We start from the raw sequence: 27,529 nt of genomic DNA on the forward strand, positions 1-27,529 counted from the left end.
CACTCAGGTGAGGTCGAACCACAGGGAATTGAATTAACTACTACTAAACTATACCTATAATTCTATTGGGCAAATCGAAAATAATTTTGATTTAAAAGAATTAAAGTAATTCAGAAAACTTATAACACAGTTAAAGTTTAAGCAAGATGAGATGATAGGGAGGAGAATCCTGTTGTTGTTTACCCAAATTGTTAATGCCTAATTGCTATCCTATTCTTGAAGTGAATGACAGTTTATAAAGTAACCTAGCTCTTTTCAGATCTTATAGTTCTAAATCACATGTTATCTAATTAATTCCTTAATTAAACTAACATGAAATCAGCATTAGGTAATAATCTACTCGTCACATAAGTCATGTGGATACTCTCGTTTCACATAGAACATCGATTATCCAAATTTTAGCATTCTCAATTCTCACTTTTCAGATTTCGAATTGAGATCATAAAGCATGCACAAGGTGATCAATCTTAAACATGAAATTAAGCACAAACTAAGATAATTTCACAAACAAGAATGAAGGAATTGCAATTAAACATTAACTAGGCAAAACATTAAACAACAATCATCATCCTCCCTAAATGGGAAATTTAGTTCAGAGATAAATCCATAACCATTCCTATGACAATATTCAACATAAATAAATTAAAGAGGAATAAAGAAAGAAACTGTTGGTGGATGAATTCTGGATCTTCACTTTGAATCACTCTGGTCTTCCTGCCGCTCTCCGCTGTGTTTTAGGGTTCCAAATCGCTTTTTTTTTTTCACTTCCAATCGCAGTTTTCCATTTATAACTAATTTTTAGGGTTCGATGGACAAAAATACCCCTGGGCCGTTGTAACACCCTAACTAGCATAGGCGTATTACGTGATTTTTAAACATACTGTCCAGCTCGTTGCTAATCAACGAGGTTTATGGAAAACGTGATTAATTAAAATTTTTGCTTTTTAATTAAACTTATAAATATTTATACAAAATACTCGGGATCCCGATTACAAAATCATTTACAAAATACTTGTCGCCTAGCGACTAATTACAAAAATAGCCTTGCTGTCCCGAGGATCGTACGCTCCAGGCCTAACCGCCCCGACATGTACAATCTTCATAGGCTCGTCCTCACGGTTCCACAGCTTAGTCTTGCCCTTACCTACACATAAACATAGCACTGTGAGTCGACAGACTCAGTAAGAAAAGCATAATAATAAACATACATAAATCCCGGTCATGATCAGACGCCCATACCCCTGACCATAACCCTAACTGCCGTGTCCAACACGATACTGAGTCCTGAACGTTCATAGGGACGATACTATTGACAAGTAACAGCCTATACTCGGTCGAACTGGTCATACTCCAGCTGCTGGTCATACTCCAGCCTGTACCGATGTGTTACAGTATCAGCCTATACTCGGTCGAACTGGTCATACTCCAGCTGCTAGTCATACTCTAGCCTGTACCGATGTGATACGTTAAATAGTACGGAACCACCAACCTAAGTATCAGCCTATACTCGGCACACTGGTCATACTCCAGCTGCTAGTCATACTCTAGCCTGTGCCGATGTGATACAGTGTCAGCCTATACTCGGTCAAACTGGTCATACTCCAGCTGCTAGTCATACTCTAGCCTATACCGATGTGACACAGTCGGATGGTTCGAAGCCAACATACATATCTAATGTAATCTAACAGGCTTCCTAACATGCACGCTAAACATGTAATCTACATATGCATACTGTTATACTAATCTTACCTCAATTCCGAATTCAGGTGTACCGGTCAACCTGACTGGAACTATCTGCGCGGCGGATTACAGGCTCCTAAACCATAAAAATCACAACACTATAAGTGATACGCTAAATCACTTCCCGGGGACTTAAACTAGGAACTAAAAGTTTTCCTATCGATAAAAAGCATGGCAATATCCCAAATAACATAAAAACGAGGAAATCTAGGGTTCCTGAAAATTCCCCAACCGGTAGACCGGTTCTGCAACCGGAATTCCGGTTCTGGGAATCCCTGAACCCTCATCCGGAATTCCGGTTACACAACCGGAATTCCGGTTCCTCGCAGGAACTTTTCAAAAATTCACACATTGCACAAATCCAATCCAAACAATACCAAAACTTCCAGACCTGTTCTAAACATCCTATAGAACATTTCTAAAGCAACAAAACCACCCAGAATTCACAGAATCAAAAAGTGCCATGTGAGCTCCAAGCTTTGAGTTTCAAACTCAAACTTGGCTAAAGCTCACCTACAACCCTCAAAACTAGATTAAAACCACATAATCATGCATAAAAACACTGCAGAAAACAAACTCTAACTCATGCAATAATCACAGCAACAGATTTCGAAATTTCCCTTTGAAAACTAAACTTTTTCATAGAAAAACCATAACTCAATCAACCTAACTATCATGCATTACTAGCTAGCAGCTCAATTCAACTCATTTAAACATGCTTAATCCACTGCAAACAACAACAAAAATCACAGCAAGAACAACAACCTAAATTATGCATGCAACATCATCCTTTTCATCAAAATTTAAAGAAACTTAAAGAGAGATACAAAGGTCTTACCAAGCTCTTGAAGAACACTTAGATTGAAAGAAAAACAGCTTGAAAATCAAGGAAACCCCAGCCCTAGAACACCAGAGAGAGAGAGAGAGAGAGAGAGAGAGAGAGAGAGAGAGAGAGAGAGAGAGAGAGAGAGAGAGAGAGAGAGAGAGAGAGAGAGAGAGAGAGAGAGAGGAAAAGAGAGCTTTTTGAGAATTTTTTCTAACTTTGATATTTTTTCGAAACTTTGTAAAATGAAAGTAACAATTCCACTTATTCATTTCAGCCAACATAAAGCATTAATAAACACATAATTCAACTAATTAAAGTCCACAAAAGGACAAAACAATAATGGGGCAAAATGACCATTTTGCCCCTTCACACTAACATAGCATAAATAACACTAAAGGGGTATTTTTTTTTTGGGAAATTCTAAATTCTCGGCCATTCCCGACATTCTCAATGTCTAATAAACCGTCCCAATCTACTAACATACTAAGTTGTGATTTTACTGAGCCAAACACCGAGTTCCATGTTACCGGGCACTGGAAAATGCAAAATTATGAAAACTACTAAATGACATAAAATGCATCTCAGAATTCAATAATAACAGTATAAATAATTATTTAAATAGCTATAAATAATTTTCATAATTAAACATGATTAACTGCTAATTTCCAAATTAAACTAAGCGGTCTTTACAGTCGTACGAGATCTCGCCGCGGCCAAGCTTCCTCTCGCCGCGGCCAGATAAGTGCCTAAAAATACCTCTCTGTAAGTTTCAAATGGCCGCGGCGAGGGTGTATCTCGCCGCGGCGACTGTAGCCTCGAAAATCCTGCACCTGCTTCACGATCTAGCCGCGGCCAAGCTGTGTCTAGCCGCGGCCAGATATGCATTTTTCCTCAAAAAGTGTTTTTCTTGGCTCAGCTCGTCTTTTATTGGACTTTTTCATCCCGAGACCTCTATTATTCCAAAGAACCTGAAAACATAGAAAACAAGCATAATTCTGTCCCAACACAGTGAAAAACGCACATAAAATCGATCCAAAATATAGGCTAAAAATAGCCTAACAAACTCCCCCAAACTGAATCTTTACTCGCCCCGAGTAAACTAAGACGCAAACTAAAAACAAACAACACATTAGATAACCAAACTTTCCAACGATTGAATTGCTACCACCACCTACACAACTTCAAGCCATCATTAACCAGAATTTCAACTCGCTAACTCTAAGAACTAATTTGGATGTACAATTTAGAAGTAAGCAATTCATACAAACACAAAACATCGCATTTGACGTTCATATCACAACCATTTTACACTTCCCGACATTCCACTAACACATGATCAATAAGTTTGGATGACATACCTCTCTCCACTAATGTTGACAAATTTTTTCTTTGGAATCAATAGGTCTTTTTCGGTTATCACAACGTGGCTTAGGTACATGGGTAGGTGACAAGTCATTTAAGCTATGTTATACCATAAGCACAATTAACCTAGCAAGCACCCGCATTCATTTTTTTCTTTTCATATATCCCAAAGACAATAGTAAGAGATTGCATATTCTTTCCCTATGCCTACCTAATATTTTTTCATAATTTTACTTTTCATAATTTTCTTTCCCCGGCAACGGCGCCAAAAACTTGTTACGAAAATTATAAACACTACACAAGTATACGCAATCAAGTAGTAAACTCACTCAGGTGAGGTCGAACCACAGGGAATTGGATTAACTACTACTAAACTATACCTATAATTCTATTTGGCAAATCGAAAATAATTTTAATTTAAAAGAATTAAAGTAATTCAGAAAACTTATAACACAGTTAAAGTTTAAGCAAGATGAGATAATCCTGCTGTTGTTTACCCAAATTGTTAATGCCTAATTGCTATCCTATTCTTGAAGTGAATGACAGATTATAAAGTAACCTAGCTCTTTTCAGATCTTCTAGGTACTAAATCACATGTTATCTAATTAATTCCTTAATTAAACTAACATAATATCAGCATTAGGTAATAATCTACTCATCACATAAGTCATGTGGATACTCTCGTTCCACATAGAACATCGATTATCCAAATTTTAGCATTCTCAATTCTCACTTTTCAGATTTCGAATTGAGATCATAAAGCATGCACAAGGTGATCAATCTTAAACATGAAATTAAGCACAAACTAAGATAATTTCACAAACAAGAATGAAGGAATGGCAATTAAACATTAACTAGGCAAAACATTAAACAACAATCATCATCCTCCCTAAATGGGAAATTTAGTTCAGAAATAAATCCATAACCATTCCTATGACAATATTCAACATAAATAAATTAAAGAGGAATAAAGAAAGAAACTGTGGGTGGATGAATTCTGGATCTTCACTTTGAATCACTCTTGTCTTCCTGCCGCTCTCTGCTGTTTTTTAGGGTTCTAAATCGCTTTTTTTTCACTTCCAATCACAGTTTTCCATTTATAACTAATTTTTAGGGTTCGATGGACAAAAATACCCCTGGGCCGTACGGGATCTCGCCGCGGCCAAGCTTTCTCTCGTCGCGGCCAGATAAGTGCCTAAAAATACCTCTCTGTAAGTTTCAAATGGTCGCGGCGAGGGTGTATCTCGCCGCGGCGACTGTAGCCTCGAAAATCCTGCACCTGCTTCACGATCTAGCCGCGGCCAGATATGCATTTTTCCTCAAAAAGTGTTTTTCTTGGCTCAGCTCGTCTTTTATTGGACTTTTTCATCCCGAGACCTCTATTATTCCAAAGAACCTGAAAACATAGAAAACAAGCATAATTCTGTCCCAACACAGTGAAAAACGCACATAAAATCGATCCAAAATATAGGCTAAAAATAGCCTAACAGTTGGCTATTGACATATGTAGCAATGTGTTGACACTTGTCGCACCTCTTAGCAAAACTGATTGCATCTGCACAAAGTGTCCCTACTGCATAATCTTTAGGGCCAAAGAATTTCCACCAGTGTGATTACCGCATATTTTATATAGTATACTTTTGTGCATTGAAAAATTTTATTTTTTTGTAAAATTTTATTAAAAGAGGTCCAATAATACTCATACTCCACTTTAGATATAATAGACACAAAAAAATGTCTTGGGCCCATTATTACTCAGAGTCGACCCTAATGACCAGACATAGATGAGACAAAAAAAATCACTAAATAATGTAACCTTACCCTGTTAAGTTGTGCAATCAAAGCCTCAAGAGGCACCACTCTTTAGGTCCTAGACTCAAACACGAGTTACCACCTCGACCAGGACCCAGAACTTGGAACCTAGACCAAGACCCGGACCCTAGATTTTGAACCCCGGGCCCTAAACGCAAATGCGAACCTGGACCAAATCCTAACCTCGACCCTAAACTCGAACCCCGAACACAACGTTAGACCTAGAAACTTGACCCAAACTCTGGATATGGATTTGGATCCCGAACCCGACCCCAGCCCCAGACCCTGAACCCTGAACACGGACCCGAGTATGTGAGAGAAAATGTAAAAAATATATTTGTGAAGTAGAAAGCAACATTTTGATATTTTCTATTTTATTTTTTATTTTTTGTTTTTTTATTTAACTCGGTTTTTCATAAAATTATTTTCGAAAATTTTGGTCAGACACCTCCGATTGGTTTTTAAAATCAATTTTCTATTTTAAAAAGTTAAAACAGTTTTTAAGTTACGAAGCAACACATCTCCCACAAATAATTCAGCCTTCATTCTTCAAATCTGATGTGATGAACTCGAGATGAATCAACTAAGCGTCATACTACACATGATTTCAACATAACCCAATTGAAGACGGACTACCTCAAAAGATTCATTAGAAAGAAAATAAAATTCTGGTGAGCACACGAGGACTCACCCCCCATAATCGACCCCCCATAATCGAAGAAAACCATGGTCAAGGCCAACCCAAGAAACACAAAAGTCTACACAAAAGATGAAACTAAAGAATTTGTGAAAACTAATAGCTAAAGACATGCAAAAGCCTTTGACAATCATTAATAACTAATTCTGGTGACTGATTTTGAAGATCCAAGAGAATGTCGAAACCGAACAGAACAACAAAATCAACATTAGCTTCAACTCTGCTTGGTCGAGGGAGACCCCATCTCAGCTCCTTAATGCTCTTGTCAAGAAGTCACCATATATTTGTTGAGAACACTCAATGAATAGGGTAGATAAGGTCCTTCACTTTTCCAATTATCTGGTTTGAAATTAGAGTAACAAATTAAAATGGATATCATATATTTAATTAGACCAATTCAAAAACAAAAAATACGAAAGTTGAACTCTGTAATGAATAACAACTAATTTAATTGTATACAAAATCAAAATCAAAATCAAAATCCCATGGTACATGACTTTACCATATAAGTTTGATGGGGGTTGGATAATCCAAATTTGTTAAGTGAATTAAGGAAAGCAATTCCACAAAGCCATTGAAAGATCTACCACCATGAAAGTTGAATCTGTTTACCAAAAACCTTCACGAGCAAAGATTGAAATTAGACCAAATGTGTCACTAAACAAGACAATCTTCTTGAAAATTTCAGATAGCTATTCTTGAAATTTGTCAACTAATACCAAACTTTATAATACATATTGTCTCATCACAATTAGATAATCTGGTTTTGTTAGAGATTTTGGGAAGAAGACTAAGTAGGTTAGTATTACACTACCAATTTCTATTATTTCTTAATTACGAGTCAAAGATCGAATTATGAGAATGTTAAGAAACATAATTCCAAGAAATAATGTTCACAACAGCAAATCTCAGTCAGAAGTCATAACAACAATAGAAATTTAAGAAGGCTTACTTATATATAACCCAAAATGTTGTTGAGAGACTTGGATTTATCCAATCTGAAATCTTTGACACTCAATCTTAATAATCATCAACATCACTGATATGCTCACTATAAATACGCCATCCACTCCTGCAAATCTATTGATTAGTATTCTTCAAAATAGAAACTCAGAAAATCCAAGAAAAATTACTGAAATAAGATGGATAGTTAGCTGTTTTCCAAGTCTCTCTTACAATGTGGTTGATGTTGTGACTAAGGAATTTCTCGAGGAGGGAAGTTGTTGTCGAATCTTTGCAAATGTTAGACAGTGGAGGGAAGTCGATGTTGAATGAACTCGAGATGAAAGTAAAAACTTTAGTGCCCACGTTTATGACACCTTGCTCAATCGAATCTCGAATATTCCAAAATAGTCTTATGTTAATAGGGTTACGCTTTTCATGATACACAACAGTTTCTACATAAACCAATTGAAGATTGACTATCAGAGTACACAATTACTCTCTTTTTGAGTAACTTTAGTTCCTTGTAGCTTTCCTTGTAACCATATACAATTCCCATTAACTATAAAGACATATTCCTTGTAGAAATAAACAAACCAAAGGCAATGAGCTTTATTGATGATCAAGAGAGTTACAATTCTAAACTGAAATTAATTCAAAACAGATTAGATTACATAAACCTCACATGATCAGAGACTAGGATAAGAAACACCTAATTCTCTGTACAACCCTCCAACACTCTCGATACAAAACCCGAAATTCTCTCCATTCAGCTACTGGTTTCAATCAATAAGATGTAGTCTTGATCTTTAACGGTCATAACTGAAAGTGTGAGCTCATTGCCTTGTCCAGGATTATTATTCGCCATAACTGGTTGAAATTAAAGTAACAAATTAAAATGGATACCATATTATATTTGATTACAAAACCCTTCACAAGCAAAAATATTGAAAATTTCGGATAGTTGCTGTTGAAAATTGTCAAAATTAGCCTTAGCCTAAGAAAAAAAAATTACATGTATAGATTCTTATAACCAATAAGAGACTTCAGTAGTCAAAAACATGGTAGGCCAATCAAAAGACAAAATTAATTTAGCTGCATCATTGTTGCTGGTTGGCTCTAAAGTAGTTTTTTCTGAGTAGTTAAAAGCATAAGCAAATCACCAAACAAGGCCATAATCTCAATCATAACAACAATAATAGCAACAAAGAGAGAAATTCAATAAAGTAAGAAGGCTCACTTATATGTAGCAGTCAATGTTGAGAGTTGGAATTATCCCATTATTCTTTTCAAATCTGAAAGACTCAATCATAATCATCATCATCATTCCTCCTCGCACAATAAATAATACATCCAGTCCTGCAAATATATTGATTAGTAACCTTGAAAATAGAAACTCAGAAAATCAGTAAAAAAGAATAATATATAGATCAAAATATATTTGCTGAAGTAAATTTGAAGTTGAAAAAATAGCAAGTCGAGATGAATAGTTACCTGTTTCCAAAGAATGTCTTATTATATTCTGTTTCTTCAGTTAGTATGTATGGTATGTGTTGAATTTTGGGCCAATCTTCTCCTGTTCCTTCCTTGCACCTCGGAATTAACAGACTACATCCTTCTATTGACAAAGCAGTAAGAGTCTGGGGCAATTCTGTAGCAGGTAAGCACTCTAGCTTTTCCAAATAAAGAAGTTCTAACCGATGAAGGGAGGTGAGGTGTTGAAAGCCTTTGCCATTTAGAGCATTGAGCTTATTACAATGGAAAATCTTAAGATCTCTTAAAGATGGTGGGAGCAGCCATTCCTCTGGAAATGAATCCACCACTACGCCACATCGACTTAGATCTAAAAATTGCAATGATGTCAGCCTTTGTAAATTCCATTTCATGCGATTTTCCACGAGCATATCACATGATGTGATGTGTAGATATATTAAAGAAGATGGCAATCCCATTTCTGAAAAGGTTTCCAACCTTGAGCAATTCATTATGTTCAACCTTTCGAGGGAAGGATATGGAGAGTCAATGTGAGTACTTGATGGAAATATAGTTAACAACGTAGAACGTTGATGACTTCTAATGATGGAAAATCACAGCCAGGTAATGCCACATTTAGCTTCCCGCATCTTTCTAAATCAAATTGCTTTAGACAAGAAAAAATCTCACATCTTTGGTCACTTGTATTAATAAATGACCAATCCAACATATCTATTCCATAAAGACATATTGATGATAAGAATGGAAAGGGTTTATTTGAAGAAATACTACGGGATTCATCAAGCACACCAAGACAGAAAACACGAAAATATCTCAGTGTACTTAGCTGTCGAAATGATAACAACGACAAGCAACAATTTCCACAGTGTAGATAAACTTTTTTCAAGTTACAATACGATGGATCTGTTACCCAATCTGGCAAATTTGTGCCTTTGTACCCGTGTATTTCGAGTTTCTTCAAATTTACATGTGGTTGGAGTGCATTAAGTACATCTCTTTCCTTTGTTGAGTTATCTGCCATACCACTCCAATCAAGAATGAGCTCATCGAGATACTTTTTGTTCTTCAGTTCGCCTTCGAAGACATCACTCACTTCATTAACACAGCTAAGGCCTGAAATACGTAAGCTGCCACGCAGATTCCCCAACTTGCCCAACTCTTTGATCCTCGATCCATCACTTTTACACAGAACAAAATCACTTAACCTCTGAAGATTTGTCATATTGCAAATATTTGGTGGCATCTCTTTTAAATTAGTCCATCTAGTTACAAGATGACGCAAGTTGATTAATTTGGAAAAGTTTGTGGGCAATTGTTCGACCAAACAACTTGCCAATAAGAGTGTTTCCAAATTGTACAACTCACAAATTGAAAGAGGTAATTCCTTAATTTTTGTGTCAGAGACATCCAAATACCTGAGTTGTTTTAAATTGCCGATTGAATCAGGTAAGTTTGTGATACGTGATTGTGACAAAGAAAGAGTTCTTAGGCATCCTCCATCCTTTAGCACCATTTCAAGCTTTAATTGGGTCTCGTGTGATTGTTGTATACGTCGCAATGGTAAAGCCAACAGGCTACGCAAATGCTTCACTCTAGAGAAGTTTTCAAATTCTATTGTATCTTTCAAGTCTTTCATGTATGATAGATGGCAAATCTTGCTACTCGTTATTAGCTTGCGAGAGTCGTAACAACTATCATAAATAAAACAGCATTGACTTGATACATAGATAGCTAAATCATGCAAAAGATCATGCATAGAAATAGCCCTTCTTGTTATTCTTTGAAAAAACGATCTTGATATTAAAGCATTCCAGTACTCTTCCCCTACATCTTCAATTCTTTTCCTTGTCTGAGGTTGCAAAAGACCTTCTGCCATCCAAATTAAAATTATTTTATCTTTGTCACCTTTTCGAAATTCATAATCTTTGGGGAAGATCGAAAGATGAGAAAAACATGGTTTCAAATAAGAAGGTAAGAAGTGGTAGCTCAACCATAAAGCTGGAACAATTCCCATTGTAAGGCGATTTGGCAACTCCCATATATCACTTTGCAGTACATGCCTCCATTCTTCATAAGTTGGCATAGATCGTAAAAGTCCAGCCATAGACTTTACAGCCAAAGGAAGACCCTTGCACTTTTTAACAATTTGCTTTCCGATTTCTTCGAATTCTGGGCGTCCTTCATTGACGTGTTCTGCAAACAACTTCCAACAATTATCTTCAGACATCTCCTTAAGCTCGTAAGGTTGAACATTTGTCTTCATCATCAATGCAATATTATTGCTACGCGTGGTCACAATGATCTTACTTCCTTGTTCGCCATATTGGAAGCAACTTTTCAAAGAGTCCCACAACAGATAATTCTCATTCCATACATCATCAAGAACAAAAAGAAACTTCTTCCCTGTCAATGCACTTTTCAATTCATTTTGTACTTGATGCAGCTCCTCTGCGTCACATGATCCATTCTTGGAGATTTCCTTCCAAATAAGTTTAGCTATTTTTAAAACATCAAAATCGACAGAGATAGTTACCCATGCCTTCAAGTCAAAGTGTTGTTGAACTATGGCATCAGCATATACCCTTTGGACAACTGTAGTTTTGCCAATACCACCAATCCCTACTGTAGGAATAATAGAGATCCCATGCTCAACAACATCATGAGACAAGACTAGCTTAAGAATAGCCTCTCTATCACTCTCCCTTCCATAAAACTTAGAATCATCTAGCAAAGGAGCATGTGGTTTATCTAGTAATATTGTTTTCATGTCTACCCTTTTCAAATCAAGGTATTTTGTCTGAGCTAAGAGATCATCTAATGTAACAAGGACCTTCTCTACTTCAGATGACACTTCCTTTTCAAATGGATTATAAAACTTTTTCAAAAAGCTCAAGGACTTACTTGTTGTGCTTTCGAGTTCACCTTTCTCCATCTTGACTCGTAGAGCTTCAGTGTTGATCTTGTCCATCACATGATCAGCTTCATAAATGACTTCTTTAAGATCTTCAAGCCACTTCTTCACATTGTTGTCTCCAAGTTGTTTCTGTTCGGCATCGTTCAGTAGAACATCAGCAGACTGCAACATAGTCTTCAACTTTTTTAGATTCGTTTCCTTATTTCCTCGAAAGAATTCAAGGACATCTTTAGAAGCAATCCTATCAAAGAGAACATTCATCAAACTAGAAAGAAGAGCTCCTCCCACCATTAAGTCAGCCATATTGGTTTGATCAGTTTCTTGATCAGAAAATACAAAGTATGAATAGAGAGAGAGAGAGAGAGAGAGAGAGAGAGAGAGAGAGAGAGAGAGAGAGAGAGAGAGAGAGAGAGAGAGAGAGAGAGAGAGAGAGAGAGAGAGTTGGTTGTGTGTTGAAAATAGTGATGAACTTTATTATTTTTCTGAGCATGAACCATAAGACTTATGATGGTGGGAAGGTGATCTTATTTTAATATTAATTCATACAAATTGGGTTATTCTTATCATCAATTGAGATGTGAACAAAGAATCTTAGTTCAACAGTCCAATACATTTAGACTATTATCAAATGACCAATTAATTAGTCTTTCTTGGCATAATAATATCACTAATGTGGTGAGTCTTTCTTGAGAAAACAAAAGGTATGAAGAATGAGAGGAGTTGGTTGTGTTGAAAGTAGTGATGAACTTTATTAATTATTAATTCATGCAAATAGAGTTATTCTTATCATCAATTGAGATGTGGACAAAGATTCATATAGGTCCAACCGTCCAACACACTTAGACTATTATTAAATGATCAATTAGTCTTTCTTTTGGCATATTAATAATAATATGATGAAGTTGCCAAGAAATAAGTAATTTGTTTGGTTGTTTTTTTCCTTTTGCTTTGTTGCTAAAAAATAGTGGTTGTTCAGAGAAAAAGAAGAAATAGTAAGTATTGTTCCACCAATTAGTTACCAAGAATAAGTTATCCTTTAACTTACTTTAGTATATAATATATCAATTAATAATAAAATTACCCAACAAAGACACATTATAAAGCGTTACAACATGATTAATTATAATATTATTAATTAAAGAGCAATGGCCTGTATCTAGAAATTGCACTCAAATTACTTAGGTAATGCCACATTTAGCTTCACTTCAAGTTAAATCAAATAATTTTAAACAAGAGAATAACCTACATCTAATAATGAAAGAACTGATTCAAAGAAATTGTTTCAAATTGATTATGAATATCAAGGCAGTACACACAAACATATCTCGATAACTTAGTTGTAAAAATGATAATATCGATAAGCATCAAATATTATGTTATAACCGAAGAATATTAGCTGCTAGAATCATTTACAAAGTAGAAGAAGTGAAATAATTTTGTTGCAAAAGATAGATGTAATGATTCGATTATATAAAAAATAAAGAGTAAACTTAGTACTCTCTAGTCAATATGGGATAAAACTTTCAAACACATAAAATATGTAATATGAGATCCAAATTACTTGCTACTTGAGCTTCCAAGTGTAGTAAAATTTCCAAACAAAGACAGTAATATTTACAATTTGACAAGCAAAATATTTTTGTACTCATTCTTTTTCATTTCATGATCTTTACTACTCTTATTCTTGACTCATTTTGATTATTTCATTCCAGGATCGAGTGTTGGGGTTCGAGTCCAAGTTGGGGCTAGGGTTAGTGGCTGGATGCCGGGGTCCAAGTTCAGGTCTGGGTTCGGGCTGAAGACAGGGTCTCAACAGGAAGTTGTGGTCTATGTCCAGGTCGAGTTCAAGCCAAGGTTGACATTTAGGCAAAGGTCATGCGTCGGAATCTAAGTCTGAGGGCTAGGGTTGGGTTAGGGTATGAGGGTCGTGGTCCATGTTTTAGAGTCAAGGCCCAAGGGTCAGGGGCCAAATTGGGTTTGGGGTCTAAGTCCGGGCTGAGGTTCAAGTTCGAATTTGGGTCAATGCCCAGATCCAAGTTGGGGTCTGGGTTCAAGGGTCGGGTCGTGGTCCCAAGTATGGACTGGGGTCAGGGTTCGAGTGTAAGTCCATGTCGAGGCCATGGTTGAGGTTCAGACCAGGAGTCGGGCAGGCCCGACCCCAGGCATAGGCAAGCTAGGCCTATGCCTAGGACCCACCTAGCCCAAAGGCCCAAAAAAACTATCCTCTTTTAAAAATGCACATTTTTTTACTGATTTTGAAAATACTACATTTTTTTTCTACAATAAATTCAAGGTCTGAAAGATACTACATTGCCAAATCAGAAATGAAATCATGATCTACCTTGAAATCTAGGCATTGTATTGTAGAAAATATCATCACCAATTATTATTTTGCCAAAGTAACCGAAATAAGAGAGTAGTAGTTGAGCCACTTTCGCTGTGTCCCCAAATGAATGCAGGTGCGATCATATCAGCACTAATGCACCGGATCTCATAAGAACTCCGCAGTTAAGCATGCTTAAGCGAGAGTAGTACTAGAATGAGTGACTTTGTAAAAAGTCCTCGTATTGGACCCATAAAATTTTATTACGTTAATAAAAAATAAAAAACTGAAATAAAAGAGTAATAAGAAGGACTCTATCTTAATAGATTAAAAAAATAGCCATGAAACATCAAACTAGTTGCTCATGAAAATTGTTATTACCTTAACAAAGAAGAACATCATTATCCTCTTCTAGAGTTACAAGTAACCAAACCAATGATCAGCTCTGTAATCGAAACCCCCATCATAAGAACGAAGAGCGAAGTAGAAAAACAATTCCGATGAAGGCAACACTTACACCAGCAGATATTAAGTTGATAAAGAAAAAGAAAACATAAAGGAAAAAACATCACACTTAACTATTGGAGAATAAGACAGCACAGAAACAATGTTATGAAATTAAGAACAGATAATTGTCACAACATTACAACAGCAATAATGTTCAAAGAGAGAATTTAAAGAAGGCCTACTTGTGTATAAATAAGCCACAAAATGTTGGGGGCTGGAATTGTCCAATTTTCTGAAATGAAATCTTTGAGACTCAGTGATATTGATTAGTATTCTTGAAAATAGAAACTCTAAAAATCAGTGAAAAGGATTTTTATTTTTATGAAAAAAAGAATAAATTCAAGGTTTAAAAAATAGCAGGTGGAGATGAATAGTTACCTGTCTTTAAAGTCTGTCTTATTGATTCCACTCATTCATTACATCAAATCACTCTTCAAAATTGTGGATCCCATTCTTCTGGAAATGAATTCACTTCCACCTGATCATATCTCCAAAGTGATAACTCAGTCAACGATGAGAGTCTTTGTAAATTCAAATGAAATCGCTTCAAACAAGGGAAAATCTCACCATTGTGATGATCATTTGTATTGATAAACGACCAATCTGATGTAGTTATGTTTCTGAGATGTATCTCTTCTAAAACTCGAAAAGAACTATTTAAAGAAATACCATGAATTTCACAATAAGCTCTGTGAGATAACTTTTTCTTCATCAAGCTGTCTTTTAAGACATCATTCACTTCTTTAACATACTCAAGCCTTGAAATAAACAATCTTCCATGAAGATTTGTCAACTTACCCAACTCTTTGATCATATTGCAAATCATCGGTAGCATCTCTTTTAAGGGTGTGTCATAGAAGATGTAAAGATAGCGAAGAAAGATTAGCTCAGAAATGTTAGTAGACAATTGAGTAAGTTTTTGGCAACTTCCCAATGAGAGTGCTTCCAACACGCAAACAGATACGTCAATTGAATCAGGCAATTGAGCTTCATAAACTACTTCTTTAAGATCTTCAAGCCACTTCTTCACATTGTCATCTCCAAGTTTCTGCTCAGCATCATTTAGTAGAACATCAGAATACCGCAACATACTCTTCAACTTTTTGAGATTCGCTTTGTTATTTCCTCGAAAGAATTCAAGGACATCTTTAGAAGCAAGCCTATCAAAGAGAACATTCATCAAACCCGAAATCTGCTCCCACCATTAATTCCGCCATGGTTTCAGATCTTGGAAGATATAACAAGTGTATGGATAGAGCTTAGAAGTTAGAACAAAAGGAGTCTTGGTTTAGAGTTGATGCAATATTCAAAAGTCCAACGCTTAAAGATAAGATTTTTATAGCTAATAATGAATGAACCTAACAACTTTTCTTTTCTTTTAAATAATATTGCCAATATATTACATAGTTATGGCTCCAACAAAGTTTTCATGGTTCAAACAAGTTAAAGATATACAGTAAAAATATACACCATAACAAATATACATTTGTTTCGGTTATTAAGGAGGCTTCCAAACAGTAAGCAACTCTTGAAACATCTCAATCATAAGTTCCCTATCAGCGCACCTCATAAACTCGTTTACTTCCTCTCTAATATCATATATTTTCCCGAACTCGAACAAGTACATAAAACACCCTTTCTTAAGTTTCTTCAGCTGGTAAAGCCAGGCCTCTTCAAGCCTCTTCAGGACATTACCCGAGTTGATATCTTCCATAAGACTCTCCTCGCAAGCATCTTGAAGGTCTGCAATATCGTATTTGCTTGCAGCTCCAAGGAGTGCCACACGATGCTCCCAAAAGTCCATTTGTTTAATGGTTCCGTACAAGTAGCTGAGAAGGGCCATACAAGAATCCACCGACATGTCTTCGATATGAATCGTTGAGGACTCTTTCTCCATTAGGTTGTGATGAAACATGCTATGGAAGACGGGAGAACTCGCTGACAAAATCGCCTTGTGAGCACTTAATGTGCCACCGACAGCGTGGATTGTTACATCAGTATGGATTGATTCATCGAGCATCCTCGAAAGGCATCGAAGTGTGTTTTGCATTGATAGTGATTGCATTATTGTTCCGTCGATTGGCCATATAGAAGTAGAACTAGCCTCACCTCCCTGAATTTAAGAACAAAATGTATCATTATATTTTGAACAATAACAATAATAAATCTCTATTGATTTGAAAAAAGCATAATGGAACTGACATTTACGGAGCATATCTTCAAATCAAGAAACTCAACATCGATGATAAATCGACCAACAAATGTGGTATCTACAGGCCAAACAAAGTCGTCGTAATTTCGTAGCAGCCTCTCATGAACTGCACCAGTAATCATAACAAACATTTAGTCACTTGGCAACACAAGAATCATTCGAGTGGTTCATACTGCATTTAAAATCATTAGTATCAACATGGCCAAATTGATTAAACATATCGGTTTCAATAAGTTCAAAACCCATCTAAATGAAATAACAAAAACAATTTTCCTTGCTGCAATAAGTATATAATTCTAAACAGAAACCGATTTCTGCATTAACTTCTAAGTTCAGGATGAAGAATCTAAATTGCTAAGTGGTATTAGAGATAGTAGAGAAATTTCCGAATAATTCTATGAGTAACAAAAGACTAATATATAGAAACCAGAAATTTGAAACAAGGAAAATCATCGAACCAGAAATTCAAAACAAGGAAAATCATCGAACCAGCTAACTTACCAACCTAAGTATAATAGGGCATCATGCTTAGTAACAATCAACATGCATCAATTTATGACATAAGATTACCATTAAAAAACACTAATGAATTAGGTTCTCTCTTGATAAACAGAACCCAGATCAAAGTAATTGTCCAAGTTTCGACTTTCATTCCAAGAATTGCAATCCCAAGCTGCAATTACTCCTTAAAAAAAATTTCCTCTTTTCTACAACTGGAAGAGACTACAGCACAATTTCAGCATCAACTTCTAAATTCACTATAAAGAACGTAAATTTCTACGTGGTAATAGTCCGAAAACCATATGTAGTAACAATCAACAAGCATAAGCTCATGAAAGGCGCTATCAAAGCTTTCAGTAACTACCATCTTAAAAAACGAAAAAACAATGAATTTGGTTTCCCTCTTGATAAAACAGAGTCCAAATCAAAACTATTTGCCAAGTTTCAAACTTTATCCAAAAGTTACAAGCCCAAAAGCTCAATTACCCAAACAAAAACCGATTTCAGCATCCACTTCTATATTCAGTAGAAAATGAAGTATCCTAGTTATCGGGTTTAGACACAGCTGAGATAGTGAAAGGAAAGAGATAAAGAACAAGAAAGGAAAGTCTCATTGATATTTTTACACTGATACAATCATATCAAGAATCCAAAATTAACTGAAAGAACCAAAAAGGTGTTAGTTGACATCTACAAACAGCTCTATAACTAACTCTGCACAAAGATTGACTAACTTCCAAACTAATACTATAATTTATAAACAATAACAACCAAATTACTTGTCAAATTTCCAACTTGAATTAAACCAAAAACTACAATTTTACCAAAAAACAAGAACACCCTTTTCCCTTTTTCATCAAAGCTTAGGTTAGATTCTCAGATATCAAAAAAACAAGAACACCCTTTTCTCTCTTTCATCAAAATTTGGGTTAGATTCTCATATATCACCAAAACTAAAACATGGAAAAGTAATGAACTAATGAACTTTAGAAAGAAGAACTGATCAAGTTTCAAACTTTATTCCAAAAATTACAAGCCCAAAACTCAATTACCCAACAAAAAATAACAAACAAATTTCATCATCCACTTCTAAATTCAGTAGAAAAAGGTGTTAGTTAACAGCTACAAACAGCTGTATAACTAACTCTATACAAAGACTAACTAACTTCCAAACTAATACATTATAAAGATTAACAACTATTTAATCAGATAATCAAAACAAGAAACTTGTTCCAAAAAAATAAGAACACCCTTTTCCCTCTTTCATCAAAGTTTGGGTTAGATTCTCAGATATCACAAAAAGTCAAACATGTAATCAGAAAAGTAATGAACTTTAGAAATCAACAAAGAGACAAACCAGGAGAGATGTAAGGTCTGCGAGAACCAGCTGAATTGGAGACTTTGAGAACAAAGCGAGCAAGTGGAGGTTGATCTTTGGAGAGTCTAGAAGGTTCTGGAAATAAACGAATGTACATGTAACGATTCTTCTCCACAGACAAATGCCTGAACTCAAAACCCACTTCATCAAAGTTCAAACTTTGTCAGATAAAAAATTAATGGGTATAGTGTAGTACGTACCAGTTCCATAAGCCAACCTTAAATGGGTCTGATTTTTTGTATGAGCAAGGTCCGAAATTGTCGATCCTCCATTGAGCTAAGCGAGATATGGTCTCAACCTTGGAATCAGCCATAACCCACCTTAGCTTTGAAGCTTGAAGCTTTTCTTTATTACACTTAAAAATGGCAGAGATTATTGTCTCTGACTTCTTGTCTAAACTTGTTTGACACTTTCAAAGATTGAACTTTTTCTCTTTTTTTGTAAAGATGTAATTTTTATTCATTTTTTATGAAAAAGATATGTTTTTTATTGATTTGATTGAACATTTTGGCTTTGTGACTTTTTGGCACGTGAAAGTTGAAACTTAATTGTTAATTTACTTGTTACCTTTTAGAAAACTATAGAAAATACTAAAGTTTTATTTTTGACATTAAAATCTTTAGATTTGCTAAATTATTTAGGTATTATTAGTGATTCTCAATATCATTACAAGGTGAAATTTTGGAAATGGTTAGTGAAGTTTTATAATAATCATTCAATTAAAATGTATATGATTTGATATTTAACTATCTTGGGTTAGTTAGGATTTTATCTATCGAATTTTAATATGTATTAAATTATGTTACCAAATTTTTTAGGTCGTTAAAAAAAAATTTCGAACTTTGACATGTACCATGTTGAGAATCACAGGGTTCCATCTCATAACCAATTGGCAATGAGTGGAGTAGCTCATCTTTGGCTCAATTCTCTACCATTTATTCCATGTGGGACATTGTCCACAATATACCATATCATGTCCTCAAACTTCTCATTTCTTTAAAAATTTCCTTCAAATATTAAGATTGTTAAATTTAAAGACTTCTATCCAATTCTGTTCAAATTTATTAATATGTCGATTGTCCATATACAAAATTGTACCTCCGAAATTTAATATCTATCAAATCGTACTCCTAAACTTTTAGCTTTTATACAAAAAATTTCAATCCAAATATCTTAATAGTACAATTCAAGATGGTACTACAAAATTTTTGTGTTGTACAACATTTTTTTAAAATTATACATTTTGTATAAAATTTCGTACACTTTTTAGCCTATTTTGAGTCACAAAGTCACAAGATTGATCAATAATTATTATAGCATTTCGATTAATCTTGAATGACTCCAAATGGCCAGTTCAATTGTGAGGAAAGCTTTTTCCTTAGCTAATCACTTTTGTACTCATACCTTTTAATTTGATGAAACTAATCACTTTCTCTAATTTACTAGAAATTGAAGTTGATTAGGGTTTTATTGTATACAATATGAGTCATATTAAGCTGGATTAATACCTTCCTTCAATCATATAATTAATTTAAAACATAAATACCATATCCCTCCAATAACTTTTTTTTTAAACAAAAAATTAGTTAATAAGTTTGTGGTGGATCCTCGCCTTCAAAACAAGTTGTTACAGCAGTAATAATGTCCAAAAAAACACAATTCAAAACTAAAATCAATCACAAAACTAAAACTTGAACTTAATTGAAAATAAGACAAAGAAAACTTAATTCAATAATGAATGAATAATGAATCTTTATTGAATAGGAATAGCCAATAGTACACAATGGAATGAGTCCAAAATTACAACTCAACACAGTAAGTAATTACAAAGAAATGTCTCACATTGAGGAAAATCACTTCAAGAGTGATACTCCCTTTTACATCCCTCCACACACACTCATTATGATCTTGGACTCTCTCTCTCTCTAAACTGAATCTAAAGTATGAGCTTTGGAGATTAGAGATTAGAACTCTCAACTCAGACTTGTCTTTGACAATAAAGGAATCCCTATATATAGTTGCTGGTGGGTCTCCTTTAAGTTGGTATTAAAGTCAACTGTTATAACTTGCAGCAGCTTTCTCCAAATTCATCTGATAAGCAAATAGATATGTAACGTCCCCGCTTCAAGCCTCCATTGGGCCCTTACACCCACGGACTAATGGCTCTTATACACGAGTACGCCACTCTGGCTGCTTCCTGGATTGATGACTGACCCTACAGACCAACACGAGTGTTTTCAGCGTGCTTTGTCCTCACTCACACGCATCCTGGGAAAACTTCCCAGGAGGTCACCCATCCTTGAAATTGCTCCAGGCCAAGAACGCTTAACTGTGGAGTTCTTTCGAGATGGGCTACCGAAAAACAAGATGCACCTTGTTGACATAGGTAGTACCAATCAATCCATTTAAGCTCTCTTCAACTGTGTAATCCCATACCTACACAGTCTCAGAATCATCCCACTTGACCTTCCCCAGGCGGTGTGGGATTGCACAACTTACCCGGTGTTTCCCCTTACGGATCACGGGACTACTGATTGTCACAATCACCCCCCCTTACGGGGTCCGACGTCCTCGTCGACCACACTTCCGGCTGGGTCAAGGCTCTGATACCATTTGTAACGTCCCCGCTTCAAGCCTCCATTGGGCCCTTACACCCACGGACTAATGGCTCTTATACACGAGTACGCCACTCTGGCTGCTTCCTAGATTGATGACTGACCCTACAGACCAACACGAGTGTTTTCAGCGTGCTTTGTCCTCACTCACACGCATCCTGGGAAAACTTCCCAGGAGGTCACCCATCCTTGAAATTGCTCCAGGCCAAGCACGCTTAACTGTGGAGTTCTTTCGAGATGGGCTACCGAAAAACAAGATGCACCTTGTTGACATAGGTAGTACCAATCAATCCATTTAAGCTCTCTTCAACTGTGTAATCCCATACCTACACAGTCTCAGAATCATCCCACTTGACCTTCCCCAGGCGGTGTGGGATTGCACAACTTACCCGGTGTTTCCCCTTACGGATCACGGGACTACTGATTGTCACAAGATAGACATGCTGACTTGACAGGTTAAGTGAGTTTAATCCAAACAAAGTTTATTATAATGTACTATAAATTATTCCATTTTATTTTGATAAAGTAGTAGAATATTGAAGTCTTCTTGGTTGTTATCTTCAAAGTCTTCTTCTCCTCGACAATATATATAAATTGCTTCGTAAACCTTCATAAAAAGCTTTGGAAATATAATTGTAAAATAATTGTCGTACAAATCGTTCCGATTCCTTACACCTATAAGATCCTGATATAAAATCAAAACAATTAATTAATTAATTAATTATATTTATATTGAAATAGATATTCAATTATATATCTAGGTTATTGTAAGGTACCTTAATATATTTAGGACATTGTTTGTAATGAATGCACAAATTTCTGATGAAACGTATGAACGATCGCACACTTGTAAAGTCATATTGACTAAAATGAGTCATATGACTAATTATAGCCTCGTCAATAAATTGATCCCAAGTAGTGGTGGGATCGATAACTTTCTGATGATCAGTTGCGATTATTTCTTCAACAGAAATACTTTCAAGTGCTTGCGAGAGTAAAGGATGATTCTTTTCTAGATCACCAGCATCATATATTAAGTCTTTTTTCTTCTCTGATTTCCACATGAACGGATGGTTTAACACATCTATAGCTGTTGGTCTGTAACAATTAAAATTCAACATACTAGTTATAATTTGTTTAAGTACACTTCATAATAAAATTTCTATTCATATATATTTGAACAACACAAAGCATTTGACTTTTCTAAAAAAAAATAATTTAAACAAAATCCATTCATATATATTATATTTATATATAAGTACCTGTTTAGAGGATTGACGCTCAACAAGCGAGAAATAAGATCTAGGGCTTCGAGAAAATTGATCAAAATATTTTCATTCACCATGTTATTATGTTCAATATTGTATTCCCGAGAGTAAGGATCGTCTCCAAAAGGATGTCTACCGTTGGTGATAATGAAAAATAAAATGCACCCGAAACTAAACATATTTCCTTTGATTGTTTCCGCAGCATCATTTGCTTTCCAACCAAATTTATTACAATCTAACATAATAGATAATTATAGTTTCTCATTTAGTACAATGAATATACATATATAAAACTTTATTATAAAGTGATTAAATAAATATTACAACAAATTAATTACCTGATGAAAAATATTCACTTGTTTTAGTCATACAAGTGTTTTTGGCCAATTCTGCTCTAAGAATACCATTCACTTCTTTTCGAATAAACTTTTCCCAAGTTGTGAAATTCAATAAGTTCCTCAATTATATCCCTATAAATATAAATATATAAATATGTTAATAATAAATATTTTTCTTTTTAATAAATTTAATCACAACAAATACAATACATATTAATTTATTTAATTACAAAAATTAAGAGTATTGCCACTCACTTTTTTCTTCATAATTAATTAACTATTTCTAATTATATTTTGTTGCAAACTTACACTATATTCTAACTATTTATTTAACAATTAATTATATTATTTCATACACAGTTCTAACACCAAAATAAATAACATGTATAAAATAAATTATTAATTTTTAATAATATTTTATTTTCATTTTTTATCCAAATACAAAGTCAAACATATTGTATAGTAATAAGTAATACCAAAAATAGAAAAAAAAAATTGATATTAAGTATATTAGCGGCTGAAAAAATACATAATTAGTATATATATAAACCTAGAATATTATATATTTATGCCATAAATGCTCTTAAATTTTCTAGTATGCAATTACTAATTAGATAAATAATAAAACTTTCACAAAAATATAGGATTTTGGACAAAAATTTATAATTTTACTCTCACATAGAATTTCTTACAAAAATATTCTCTTATGAAACAATCGTAAAATAGCAAAACTGAATAATTAAAACAACAGTTTAACAACTAAAAAATAACCGAACAACAATGAAAACTTAACACAGCACATAGTAAAAAATTTATACATTATTTTTGAAAAAAATTTTGTCCCACAATAAAAAAATAAAAAAATTAAAAACTTTAGTATGTGGTGTAAAAACCCCTAAATAATTTAAGAAGAGAATATAAAAATAGCACAATAGAAAATATTATTTATACCTTATGAATATTAAGCCCTTAGAAGTTGGTCGAGCAGTAAAAGTTTCAGTAATATTTTCAATTTTTTTTTTTTTTTTTTTTGATTACTGGCTTTTCAAGAAAGCACAAAACGAAAGACAAGAGAACAAAAAACTGGAGTAAACCAGCCCAGAACAAAGCAAAGTCCCAGTGGAACAAACAGAACAAAGCAAAAACAAAGGTTTAAACTAAACAAGCTAGGAACGAAGACTAAGCTAAGAAACTAAAATAACCTAAAATAAACAAACAGCCATCTGCTCAAGGAGGAAGCAGGGAACTGTCAAAATTGGACAGATCAATACTCCCAAACTGGTTTGTATCGAGTGCCCACTTGGCTACCGAGTGCGCCACACCATTGTTCGTCCGAGGGATCCAAGAGGCCTCCCAGAGTCCCAGGAGGTTTGCTGAATCCAGAAACAAGTAGACTAGGTCCTGAATATTATGATGTAACATGGTTGAACGATCTCGAAGTTTAGTGCAACAAACTGCTTTGACAGCTTCGGCCGAATCACTGAGGAAGATTATATTGTTGATGGCCATAGCTTTGGCCGATTCCGCACCCCAGGATAACGCAGCAACTTCCCCTGCCAATGCATCAGAGTAGGAGAATCGTTTAGTGCAGGCATGGAATACTCTACCTTGGTCATTTCTGAAAATAGCAGCCCCAACAGAGAAGTTGTCTCCAATTGCAATATCTGTGTTGCAGAAGGTCCACCCAGGAGGGGGCTGCAGCAAGTATTGATTCTGAGAACTCTCTTGGTTGCAGAGATTGAGCATTTCCAAAAGCCTTCTATTAGTGTGGAAGAGGACAACATTCAACGGAGTATCTTTCGCATTGTGAATTCTGTTGTTACGTTCAGTCCATATTTTCTCAAAAATGATTGCTGCACCTTCGAGAAAGGCATTGAAGTTGAGACCTCTTGGCCGGTTGGCATCCAGCTTGAACCATGTCAACCAAGCATCCCAGTGTAAGATGCCTGGCCGATCAGTTCTCAAATTCCAGATACAACTAAACCACAAGGCCCTTGCATAGTGGCATTTCCAGAAGAGGTGAAATGAATCTTCTACGTCCGAAGAGCACAGAGGACATTCGGTGTCCCTAATGGAGAACATTGAGTTGAGTTTACTCCGAGTGAGGAGATTGTTAGAGAGAATCCTCCACCATAACATCTTAAGTCTACTATGGATGTTGGCCCCCCAAATAATTCTCCACTTAGCATCATTGGTAACGTTGGCATTCACGTTTTTAACTACTCTATAAGCAGATTTGATAGAGAATTTACCATTATGCTCTGGGAGCCAAATCCACGAGTCAGGGGACGGGATGTTAGGAAGGGTAATGTTTAGGATTCTTTTGGCGTCATAATGATTAAACCACCTTCGGACCAAATCTTCGTTCCACTGGTTGTGTCCTATGAAATTTTCCACTAAGCTGATACCAACCGTGGCATCCAAACGGGGTTGGGGCTGTAGAATGCCATTGGGAACCCACGGATGGAACCAAATTGAAGTGGTCTTACCATCACCGATTTTACGACACATCCCCTTAGATAAGAGGTTTCTCGTATTCAAGATTGCTTTCCATAGAGTAGAATCCGTAGAGCTAGCTTGAATGTCCATGAAATCACGGTTATGAATGTATTTGTCATTGACCACCTTACTCCACAGACTGGTATTGTCAGTAAGAGCTTTCCAAGCCCATTTCATAAGGAAGGCAGTGTTAATGGATTCCGTTGAGCGAAAGCCTAATCCACCACAGACCTTAGGGCGGCATAGTACATCCCAAGCAATCGTATGCATCGATCTCTTTCCTGGCATATCTCCCCACCAGAAATCACGGAGCGATTTATCAATTTTCCTGGCATTGTGTAAAGGAAGGACATCCGAAGCAACAACATAGTTGGAAATTGATGAACCAACCGATTTAACGAGACAGGTCTTCCCAGCAGAAGATAATAGTCTTGTTTTCCAACCTTGGACCCTCTTCAGCACTTTGTCGATAATGAACTCTGTGTCTTTGGTTCGTTTGGTTGACTTGAAAAGTGGGATCCCCAAGTACGAAGCATCAGGCGCCATTTTTTTCATCGAAAGGAATTGGGAGATAGCATGCGTCCTAGGCCGTGGAACTCCCCTAGTGAATGTAACGGTTGATTTCATGAGGTTTATTGATTGGCCCGACCAGTTGCAATACTCGTTGAGACAATCCATAAACGCTTTGGCTTCCTTCAGAGTAGCTTGTCCAAACAGGATGATGTCATCCGCAAACATAAGGTGGGTAACCGAATCTCCTTGTCTTCCCATTCTAAAGCCCTTAATCCGGTTCTTATTCTCCATTTCAAAGAATAGTCTCGAAAGTGTTTCTGCCGCCAATATAAAAAGGGTGGGAGATAGCGGATCCCCTTGCCGTAGCCCGCAAGTAGGTTTGAATTTCCCCATTATTGAACCATTGAGAAGTAGCTTAATCTCCTTTACTGTGATGCAAGCCTTTATCCAATTTTGGAATTGAGTAGGAAATCCGAGTAAGGATAGGACTTGGATTAAAAAATTCCAATCTAACTTGTCATAGGCCTTCTCCATATCAATTTTTATCATCATGAAGCCTCTCGAGCCTCGTTTTTTCTTCATTGAGTGGACAATTTCTCTTGCAATCATTGTGTTTTCTGTGATACTTCGGCCCTTGACAAAAGCCGTTTGGTTTGGAGAGACTATCCTTGGAAGCAGTGATCTCATTCGATTAGCAAGAATCTTTGAGATCAGTAATATTATTATTGGAAGCAGTAATATTTTCAAATTGACTAGTCATCAAGTCTCCCAAATTATCAATATATTGGTTGTGATCATATCCAGAAATTGTTATATTTGCATTCTGTATTTCAATAACATTTCTATACATTAAAATATATTATAACATTTTATATCATAATTTTTTAATTTTTTATTTTTTTAAAATATAAAAAAAAAATATTACTTACGCAATTCCAACATCGAATATTGCCGCATAATTTTTCCCATAGTATATACCAAATTGGTTTATAAATATTATTTTCAGGTATCTGTAAATAATAATAATAATAATTAATTAATTTCTCTTTTAATTTGTACCATTAATAAAATCAACAAATTTATTTATATTTTAAAAAAAAAAACATTTATTTGTGTTGTTGAAGGTGTCAACACTCCCCATCCTAGAGATTGGGAAGGGTAGTATATATTTGAAGAACAAATTGCCATTATTGAAAAATCTGTAAATATATGAAGAAAAAAAATAATTAGGTTAAGAAAAAAAAATGACATAGATTATTATTGGAGACTAAAAAATGATGATATTTTTTAATTTTTTTTCTATGAAATATTAAATAATTTATGATAAAAAAAACAACTGATCCAATCCGCACTATTGCGGATTGGATTGGATTTAAACGGTTATGTGGATCGGATTGGATCCAAAATATGAAATCCGGACTTAGTGCGGATTGGATGTTATTTGACTAAAAAAGTGCGGATTGGATCGAATGAACACCCCGATAATAAACTTTTAAAAATATTATCATTAAATTATTACAAAAATCTATAATAAAATAAATATATACTCTCTTTTTACTAATGTGTATTTAATAATTAGAAAACAAAC

At 35.2% G+C, this 27,529-nt stretch overlaps 4 protein-coding genes and 1 pseudogene across 5 annotated transcripts; 1 reads left to right on the forward strand and 4 right to left on the reverse strand.

The window, feature by feature from the left end:
* Window positions 1-7,958: 7,958 nt before the first annotated feature.
* Window positions 7,959-12,197, reverse strand: LOC115723839 (putative disease resistance RPP13-like protein 1). Its single transcript, XM_061116812.1, has 3 exons — window positions 8,874-12,197; window positions 8,620-8,738; window positions 7,959-8,249 (listed from the first exon to the last, which is right to left on the reverse strand). Exon 1 carries the CDS (start codon window positions 12,088-12,090, stop codon window positions 9,427-9,429), a length of 2,664 nt encoding a protein of 887 aa, XP_060972795.1. The 5' UTR covers window positions 12,091-12,197; the 3' UTR covers window positions 7,959-8,249; window positions 8,620-8,738; window positions 8,874-9,426.
* A 2,047-nt stretch (window positions 12,198-14,244) lies between these two features.
* LOC133039529 (5S ribosomal RNA) lies at window positions 14,245-14,363 on the forward strand (annotated as a pseudogene).
* Window positions 14,364-14,666: 303 nt separating this feature from the next.
* LOC133038682 (uncharacterized) lies at window positions 14,667-15,915 on the reverse strand. Of its 2 annotated transcripts, XM_061116815.1 has the most exons (3): window positions 15,185-15,915; window positions 14,996-15,095; window positions 14,667-14,849 (listed from the first exon to the last, which is right to left on the reverse strand). In XM_061116815.1, the coding sequence occupies exons 1-2, from the start codon at window positions 15,795-15,797 to the stop codon at window positions 15,034-15,036; spliced, it is 675 nt and encodes a 224-aa protein (XP_060972798.1). In that variant the 5' UTR covers window positions 15,798-15,915; the 3' UTR covers window positions 14,667-14,849; window positions 14,996-15,033. The 2 variants fall into 2 exon arrangements, 1 of the variants encoding a protein (XP_060972798.1); XR_009688173.1 differs by having other exon boundaries at window positions 14,996-15,915.
* A 68-nt stretch (window positions 15,916-15,983) lies between these two features.
* On the reverse strand, window positions 15,984-19,198 carry LOC133038681 (BTB/POZ domain-containing protein At1g21780). Its single transcript, XM_061116814.1, has 4 exons — window positions 18,909-19,198; window positions 18,688-18,833; window positions 16,820-16,935; window positions 15,984-16,730 (listed from the first exon to the last, which is right to left on the reverse strand). The coding sequence occupies exons 1-4, from the start codon at window positions 19,019-19,021 to the stop codon at window positions 16,116-16,118; spliced, it is 990 nt and encodes a 329-aa protein (XP_060972797.1). The 5' UTR covers window positions 19,022-19,198; the 3' UTR covers window positions 15,984-16,115.
* Window positions 19,199-24,156: 4,958 nt separating this feature from the next.
* On the reverse strand, window positions 24,157-26,628 carry LOC133038972 (uncharacterized). The gene has a single exon (XM_061117701.1). It carries the CDS (start codon window positions 26,626-26,628, stop codon window positions 24,157-24,159), a length of 2,472 nt encoding a protein of 823 aa, XP_060973684.1.
* Window positions 26,629-27,529: the final 901 nt, after the last annotated feature.

Source organism: Cannabis sativa, chromosome 6 (assembly GCF_029168945.1).
Source record: "Cannabis sativa cultivar Pink pepper isolate KNU-18-1 chromosome 6, ASM2916894v1, whole genome shotgun sequence".
Lineage (NCBI taxonomy): Eukaryota > Viridiplantae > Streptophyta > Magnoliopsida > Rosales > Cannabaceae > Cannabis > Cannabis sativa.